We start from the raw sequence: 8,944 nt of genomic DNA on the forward strand, positions 1-8,944 counted from the left end.
TAATTTTCTTAAAGGGTGTCTGCCACACATACAAACCTTTTTTTTCTTGTTTACCTCCTAACAAGGTAACGCCTCCTGTTTTGATTGGCTGCTTTGTGTAAACTCACAAAGGACCATGTAGGCTACTGTATTATAGCTACTGGCAGAGGTGAGGTTTTGTCAGCCACAACTGGTCATACAGGTTGGGGTTGTGCCACCCAGTCTTATCAACACTGCAGTCCAACTTTAAAATCTGCTCTGTTAGTCACATATTCCTGTCACCACTGATCTTTGCCCACATGTTGTTTGTTCATTGTCTTGGTGTTTTCTCACTGATTAGTCACTGGAACTCCTGTTTAACAGCGGTTTTAACTTGCGTGCTTGTTTTTTGGGGAGATAAGATAGACAGCAACCCAACATTGAATAAATATTGATTTTCCATCGGAATCATCATTATGGTTGATATTGAAATTTCAATGCAAAATAAATGTTGAATCACCATTACAATATCGATGAAACCTGACGTTATTAATGTTGATGGCAACAACATTGGAACAACATTGATCTATAGTTATCTTTATGATTGATTAAGCATTGATATTTGCTTTACTGGGCGATATTGCCAATGTGTTGAAAAGTCATTGATTTATAGTTGACCGGGAAACGACCTGTTGTTGAAAAGCCATCGAAATATAGTTGACCGGGAAATATGATTGAAAATGCATTGATATATAGTTGACCGGGAAATATGATTGAAAAAGCATTGATATATAGTTGACCGGGAAATATGATTGAAAAAGCATTGATATATAGTTGACCGGGAAATATGATTGAAAAGCCATTGATTTTGGTTGACCGAGATCATCGGTGGTAGACCAACGTACTGGCACGGGACACATTTCAGTTCTGGACTCTTGGGGCGAATAATCAGGTAAGCTTGCTTAATATGTAATGTTCGATATGAATGAATTGTACTAAATCAAATACTGTTACTCGTTAACATGATGGTTAGTGTCCATCATGCTTTTGGATTCTGCATCAGACAACTTTTAAAAATAGCTAATGTTAGCTAGCGTTAGCTAACGTTAGCTAGCGTTAGCTAACATTCGCTAGCGTTAGCTAGCAGTAACAGTCTAAGAATATGGTACAGGTGAAGTTGGAAATGTTTTGGCAAGGAAATTATTGGATATTATTTTGAATTCGGTCATGTTAGCTAATTCTAGCTAACGTTAGCTAGCGCTAGTCTTAGCCTAAAAATCCATTTTGAACTGATGTTTGGCAAGGATGTGACAGTATTTGTTGCTCTAGCTAATTGTGTTGTAATGTGTTTGTAGAGAGGGAAATGCCAGGCGGAGAGGGAAGAAAAGAGATCACCTGCCGGAGGGACTGAAGCAAGTAAAAAGGTAACCTTAAATTTTGAAAAGTGATTTGAATTTAGGGAAAACATGATAGGCTAGCCTACAACACTGGACAAATTGCCTTATATCCGATCATTGCAAAATACTAGTTAGGCCTAATGAATTTGTTTCCAAGTGTGTATTTGTGGGTGTTCTGTTTAACTTAAAGGCACATTTTTTGCATTGTGCTTGTATTTTCTGTTTTAGATGCTCTTACACAGCAGATGGGGACAGCCGCCGTCACCCAATTTACTTTTGCCCAGGCTGTGCAACAGTTGCGCGCTTGCTGCGTCAGACCGGGCAGGATGGACTGGACGACAAAGCAGTCAGACGTCAGAGGACCATGAACTGTAGCTATGCTAAAGAGGACAAATAATGAAATAAGAGGCTAATAAAATGAATTTGTTTTTACCTTAAACAGTGTGGTGTGGTCAGTGTTTTAGGCTAGGCTATAGGCATAAAAGCTTTCAAATGTTCCATCACTTTTTAACATCCTGGCTGTAGATAAAGCAGGATATTCATTATAGGCTATTTAATTTAGGGCATTACATTTTCGTATGCCTAGCAATACTTTTCTATGGCTTAATAATGATTTGAAATTCCATTAAAATCACGTTGATCCTTAGTTCAGTTGAAATTTCAACATTGTTTCAATATTCCTGATAATTGAAATACCATTGAAATTCCGTTGATCTATGGACAGGATTTCAACGTTGTTTCAATATTAAAACAGGGTGCAAAATGATGTTGAATCAACATCAGAATTTGATGTTGTTTCAATGACTTAATGTTGACAACGGAATGTTGATTTAACATAGTTTCAATGACTGTTTGCTGTCTGGTTAAACACACTTATATAGAACCAATGAAATAAAGGCAGCACTCAGCGATGCTTTCCTGTCATCCCATGCTGCCTGGATAGATTAGCCTACTAAGAGTTTACATATGGGATTTTCTAGGTAATCTCAGAGTAGATTTGGTTGATCATATATATACCTTGTGTAAAATCAGGTTAACCCCTGTTAGGTTGGCAGTTGCCATAATGTGCCATATTAATGTACAGACATTCAGTAATCTTTGTTTCTGTATCTATAGGAAATGGCTACTATATGTAGTTAATGGTTGGTGTGAAGCACTATTAGTAAAATAGACTATGTCCAACAGTAACATCTAGTGGCAGCTGTAGGGAACTGCAACATGATATACCCTAACGGGCAATTTAAGAAGATATGTAAAAATGGCCTTAGACCTCTAATGCTGTGATAGTGTACTGAATGTGAACTTTTGAATAAATTTACCTGCACAAAGGGAGGACTGGTTCTGGGTGTCAGACTACATTGCTGATGATGTCTGTGTTCTGATGTTTCCTTACAACCAGTGTGGAGAGGAGGGACGTGGGGATCATCAGATAAAGAGGAAGAGGGATCCACTCAGTTCTCCATTCAGAGAAAAAAAGTCCAGGAAAAAAATGTAAACTGTAAAATAAATACTATATTCATTGACTGGCTTTTAATTTCTGTTTGAAAATAAAGCCGATTAAATGGAAAATTGAAACCAAATGACAAAATATACCAATTCAGAAATTGTCAATAATATGCATTGTTTTTACAGAAGACAATATGACTTGTCATAATAACTAAAACACAGATGTTACTCATAACACTGTAAGTTAGCATGAACAATGAGGACACATGTTACAATTTTGTACAACAGAACTGTAGATGGCGCTCTAAGAACAAGAATAATGGCAGCAATGACTTGTTATGAATGACTTCAAATTTTAATTTCATGTCATGATACACAAAGGAACAGAAAATGACATGAAATCACCCTCTAGAGTCCCATATTATAGACCATTTCACTCATGTACTTCAAAACTCATATTTTACAAACAGTTAAATGTAGGCTATATGCACAGATAATAATGTTTAAAGAAAAATTCAGTGTTGGAAAGAACACAGTACATTCACATTGACACTTTAAGGAGCTAGCACTATCCCTGAGAAATTCCATTTTCAGATTAGCATTTTACTTATGAAACATATGCTTAACTCATAAAATGAGAATAATTAGGATTTTCTGACTACCACATATAAAATTACCTCTCATGAAAATATGTCTTATACGCTGCAATTGCATAATATGTAGTATGCGTATAGGCTATTTTATCCAAGTTAAACTTTTAAATGACTTGCTTTTAATTATGCATATGAGGAACTAAGTATCCCAGTTCATCCACTTCTGAAACAGTCCCCCTTTATTTAAAATGAATTCATATTAATTCATATTATTATTATTATTATTTTATAATGCATTACCTTGACAAAAAAACCTGTTACTCAAAAAAGTTTATTCTGAGAAGTTACAGACTGCAGCCATCTGATAAATGTAATGGAGTCTCCCAAACTTGAAATGCCAAAGGGACCAGTGGAGTTGGTGATCATCGTTTGGAATGGAATTAACACTCAATATTCTCCACAGGAGCAGTTGACGGCTGATTGGAGTTTTGTTCTCTGCGCTTCTGCTGCTTTACAACATAAAACCTTATCACAAATATAAACACTACCACAGCCACAACAACAAAAATCCATATCCAGAGAAACCCACCAGCAGGCGCAGAAGAACCCTTCAGTGTATGATTATTGGTGGCTGGTTTAACAAAAGCTATGACGATAGGAGTTGTGACAGCAAAACTTTCGCTGCCCTTTGCTTTGACGCATTTGACTTCATTTTTTAGTACAAATCCTTTTCTGCAGGAGCACACAAAACTTCCAAAAGTGTTTTTACACTCTTGATCACATCCACCATTCAAACATTCATCAATGTCCTCACAAAATGTATCACTTAATAGAAAGCCATCAGGACAGTAGCATTCGCTTGTTTTTCCCTGACATTTCGCTGGGCATTTATGTTGTGGACAGTGTAATTTGCACTCCTCGGGGTTCTTGCTGTCTGGGATATAGCCACTGTAACAAGAGCATATATAACCTCCTTTTACATCTGTGCATGTATGTTCACAAGGACCACCTTTACAGCCTTTAGAGCTTTTGATAACATTAGGATCGGATAATTCTTGTGCCTGGCATGCATCTTTGTGCTTCGTTTTGCACAGAAACCCATCCGTTTTGTCTGAGCAAAGCCTCTCTGTCCACTTTTGACCATTTGAAAGTGACACACAGCGTGGAGAGCAGACTTTAACACTGTCTTTCCATGTGCTAAAGGATGGAATAAAGCTACTGTGCACATTATCAGAGGTCCACTTATAGCCTCTCAGTGGAACTGAAAGGTTGCTGCAGGCAGAAGCTGGTAAACGCAGTCCAATCCAGAAGTTTCCATACAATTCTTGTCTCAAACTGTTTATGGTGCTCTCATCTGTCTCAGACGAAAATGTCATTAGTTCCCCGTTCCTGTCACGGCATGCTTCCTCAGCTGTTTGAAAATCCACTCTGTCTTGATCAACTGTTATGCAGTCACTCCCAGTACAAAAAGGCCTACAGACACCAGTCTGTTCCATGCCAAATCCTGTCGTTATAGAAAAGAACAAAATCACTGACATTAAAATAGTCATTGTCATTACCTTCATCGGCACAAAAACAGTCAGTTGCAAGCAGGCCATGATGTCGTGCAGTAGATCATCCTATCAAGTCGGGCGGACTACAGTTCGGAGAATTTAGAGCCTACCTACTCCGGAAGCAACACCCCTCAGGACAATAACAACGGTAAAGACAGGAAGGAAATGAGATAACGTTACACTACTGGATTTTTCCAACATTGGCAAAGCCAAAGATCATCATTATGCAGATATAGGAAAAAAAAACCTACTCATATTTTAGAACAAACTATTTATTTTGTCTCATAACATGACTTAATCATACAGTATATTGATTCAATACTCTGATGTACATGTGTTTATCATTAAATATTTACACCAGCATCAGATGTGCAAACTCCATTCAGCAAGGAAAATGAAAGATTGCATGTCTGAGTAAACAATCTGAATACTTCTTCCATGACTGCCATTTTGGTATTGAGTGAACAGGCACTGATACTGCTCAAGCATATACAGTATATTGATAAAATAGCAGAACATGTGGCCAGACAAGACAAATTACAAAATCAGCTGACTAATCTTAACATAAAAATGCTCACTTTAAACAAATACATCCCGGTACAGATGAATCATTGTTAATATTTCTTCTTTTTCATTCTTTTTTCTTTCTGGAATCATCTGACACCCAGTCCAAACTATCAGTTCTCGATAGTCATCCTCATACAGAGCCCCTTACATCTACACACATACACATATTTACACTTTGCTTCTTCTAGCCAAAATCAGCATCTTTTTTCTAGTTTTTATTTGATTTGATATGTAATATTTCACAACAACACAGCCTAACCTAGAGAGGCTGCAAAACATAAATTACATAAATAAGCATGATAATCCATGAAGACAGTTTTCTCCACCACTAACAGGTCATAGGTCATCAGTCAATATGGACTCATATAGTTTCTCTAAACGTGGATCCAAACCAGAAGACACCCAACAGTAGCCATCTGTACTGGTATTTTTCTTGGCTTCTTTTTTGGAGCGACTGCATCGAAAAATTGCAATAGCGAGAGTCAATGCGACTAAAAGCAGCAGAGGAATGACTGAACCAAGGATGCAGATGATTAGCTTGGAATTCACTGTCTTGGCAAAGCCTGTCACCAAAGATACGTTTCTCTGCTGATCATTGTGCGTAACATTCACCAGGTCTGGAAGTGGCGCGTCAGTGTGAGGGGACTGGTGTTGGAGCTCAACTGTGGTTCTGGTTAAAGACTCTGTGACGTCTGATGAAGCAGCTGATGTTTCTGTCATATCTGGAGCGCAGGTCGATCCATCTGTCTCCATGTGGAAGCCTTGCGGGCAGGTGCACAAGAAGCTGCCTAGAGTATTGACACATTTGAACTGACAGAGATTACCGATGCATTCATTAATATCTAAGCACGAATAGCCATCCTCGGATAAAGTGAAGCCCTCGTTGCAGGAACAAGAGAAGGAACCCAAACTGTTCAAGCAGCTGTGCTCACATCTTGTTTGCGAGCACTCATCCATATCCCTGCATTCACCATCAACCATTTCGTAGCCGCCTTCACATGCACATGTGTAACTGCCGTGCGTATTTATGCACAAATGATGCGCACAGGCTTGTGACTGGCACTCATCAATATCAGAGCAGCTACGCTGGTTTGCATCTAGTTTGAACCCATCTGGACATTTGCAGAAATACCCAGACTCCCTCATTACGCACTGATGCTCACAGGTGTCAACGCCGCACAAGTCTTTTATCCTGCAACTGAGTCCATCCTCATCCAGGTCGTAACCTTCTTTGCAAAAGCATTGAACCTCATCTGCATCCTGGTGGCACAAATGTTCACATCCGCCATTGTTTATCGTGCAATTTTGCTTCCCTGTTTTGCAAAATGGACCAGGTTCAGTCCATCGATAGATGTCGTCCATCCCCTTGCACACAGCATATTGAGACTGTTGGTCACTACATAAAATATTAGCATATGTTCCGAGCGGAAATGATTGCATTTCACTTTTTTGTGGCTCTTTTGAGAAGGGCGCTGTGTAGGTGATTTGTCCAGGCCCCAATAGAGCCAAAGGTTTACACATTCCCTTAAAATAAAACTTACATGCATAAAAAGCAGGGCTTTTGCAAGGTCCAGCAGTCCATTTCAGTTGGTTCTGACCTGATACAGTATAATGAACTTTTACACATCTCTCCTCAGTGCATGTGGTGACAGGTTCTTTTTCCCAGTTGGAGTAGTGGGAATCTTCCTCCCCATATACCCACCTAAACCCCCTGAGAGTCTTGTCAGCCATCACACAGTCCCCTCTGTGCAGTTTTAATCCAATCCAAAATTTAAACACCCTGTCCTGACGTTGTCTTTGGATCTGTGAGAGAAGCGAGCGCAGCACATCCTCTTCTTCTTCGTTTCTGACTGTCATCAGATAACCGCCATTGTGGTTACAGTTCTGACGGGCATCCTTAAAGCTCCTTCTGTCCATATTCAGGGTGAAACAGGCGTTTGAGGTACATAGCGTCTCATGTTCAGCTCCAGATAAACCTTCAAAGCTGTTGATAAGCAGCAGCAGAAAAATCCACAACATAATTGCCATAGAGCGTCAACAAATTAACTGATATCCAGAAGGTCCTTGGGAGATTTGGGGGTAAAATGTGACCAATATGTGGTTGTCCATTCGTAGCCAAAAACAAGTGGTGTGGGTCTGAGACTAACATTCATGCTCATGCATCCTGTTTGGGACAAAAACTAAAGACGGAAACCATGTTTAGCAGCAGTTATGGGTTCTTTTTTACTCCCCCGCTGACCAGTTCCGTTTTGAAATGAAAAAACAATGGCAGGCTCCACAGTGTTTTGACTGCTTCTCCAGATGTCTCCGGCCCAAGTGAACTTTAGGCATTTAAGCTGACTCCCTTGATTGTGGTGCCTTACAATACATGAACATGCAATGGTCAGTGCCTCAGAGACACTTGACAAATGGACGCTGTGGATGGACGCACAATAGCTGCTGGAGGCAAGGAACCTGTGACCTTTGCCACCCTGCTGCCACTGGGACAACAGTTCACATGCACTTTATTTATATAGTCATAAATTGACTTTGAAATTATTGATTGAATTCATTGTACCTCTAAATGTGTGATAATAAAGATAAAACCTTTTATGAAATACTTCTGTGTTTGTAGTGCCTAAATTCAGACTCTATCACAGTAGGAGATAATGTATACATTTATTTCATAAAGAGTGGTACAGAGCCTGCCTTGCAGGAGTTATGGGCGCTAGTGTGTATATATAACTACACAAAGTAAAAAAAGAAGAAATGTATGAATGTTATTCAAAATTACAATTTAGTCATCCAATTAAGGTACCTTGTTATTACGCTAGATGAACTACTCACATTTACCCTAAACTAAAAACAATGCAGCTTTCCCCAGTTTTTTTTTTAAATTGACAGCAATGCAAACTGAACCAAAACAGTTAAACAGTCAAGTTTAAAATATTGTGGAGTTGGGTATACTTGTGTATCACCTGTGTGTGTTTAAGTTGGCCAAATGTACTGATTTCTATGGCCAGTGCCAAGGACATTTATGTTAATCCAGACATTTCCTGTATTTGTTTAAACACAGGAAGTGCTACAACTACAATAACAGGAAATAGAGTAAGACATGCACTCCTCCACCCACTGAGAACACACAGGCAGTTACTTCAAAGAAATCCCTGTAGACAGATTCTTCCATTTCTATCTAATATAATGCTATCAGATTAAAACCATATTATATGTGGCATTTCTTTTTTAAGAATTCCCACACAATCATTTAAATCCTATCACAGACTAACTGGAGCCATAAACAAGATGGACATTAGCTCTGGCTTTTTAAGAGGAAACACCAGTCAAGACTCACATAATGACTCACAAAATGGCATTTACTTTTTGTAAGGACTTCTCCTTCTATTGGGCTATTTTTACATCGCTGTATCAATACTTTTACTTAAGAGTTTAA

General features: G+C 38.8%; 2 protein-coding genes across 2 annotated transcripts; both read right to left on the reverse strand.

The window, feature by feature from the left end:
• Window positions 1-3,134: 3,134 nt before the first annotated feature.
• Window positions 3,135-5,148, reverse strand: LOC120549779 (complement component C1q receptor). Its single transcript, XM_039786908.1, has one exon. It carries the CDS (start codon window positions 4,990-4,992, stop codon window positions 3,835-3,837), a length of 1,158 nt encoding a protein of 385 aa, XP_039642842.1. The 5' UTR covers window positions 4,993-5,148; the 3' UTR covers window positions 3,135-3,834.
• A 55-nt stretch (window positions 5,149-5,203) lies between these two features.
• On the reverse strand, window positions 5,204-7,673 carry LOC120549778 (complement component C1q receptor). The gene has a single exon (XM_039786907.1). It carries the CDS (start codon window positions 7,540-7,542, stop codon window positions 5,851-5,853), a length of 1,692 nt encoding a protein of 563 aa, XP_039642841.1. The 5' UTR covers window positions 7,543-7,673; the 3' UTR covers window positions 5,204-5,850.
• Window positions 7,674-8,944: the final 1,271 nt, after the last annotated feature.

This window comes from Perca fluviatilis, chromosome 20, assembly GCF_010015445.1.
Source record: "Perca fluviatilis chromosome 20, GENO_Pfluv_1.0, whole genome shotgun sequence".
Classification (NCBI taxonomy): domain Eukaryota; kingdom Metazoa; phylum Chordata; class Actinopteri; order Perciformes; family Percidae; genus Perca; species Perca fluviatilis.

What these genes read in the sequence shown, in the direction of transcription:
- LOC120549778 (XM_039786907.1), bottom strand. Translation starts at nt 7,542, where the DNA reads ATGGCAATTATGTTGTGGATTTTTCTGCTGCTGCTTATCAACAGCTTT.
- LOC120549779 (XM_039786908.1), bottom strand. Translation starts at nt 4,992, where the DNA reads ATGGCCTGCTTGCAACTGACTGTTTTTGTGCCGATGAAGGTAATGACA.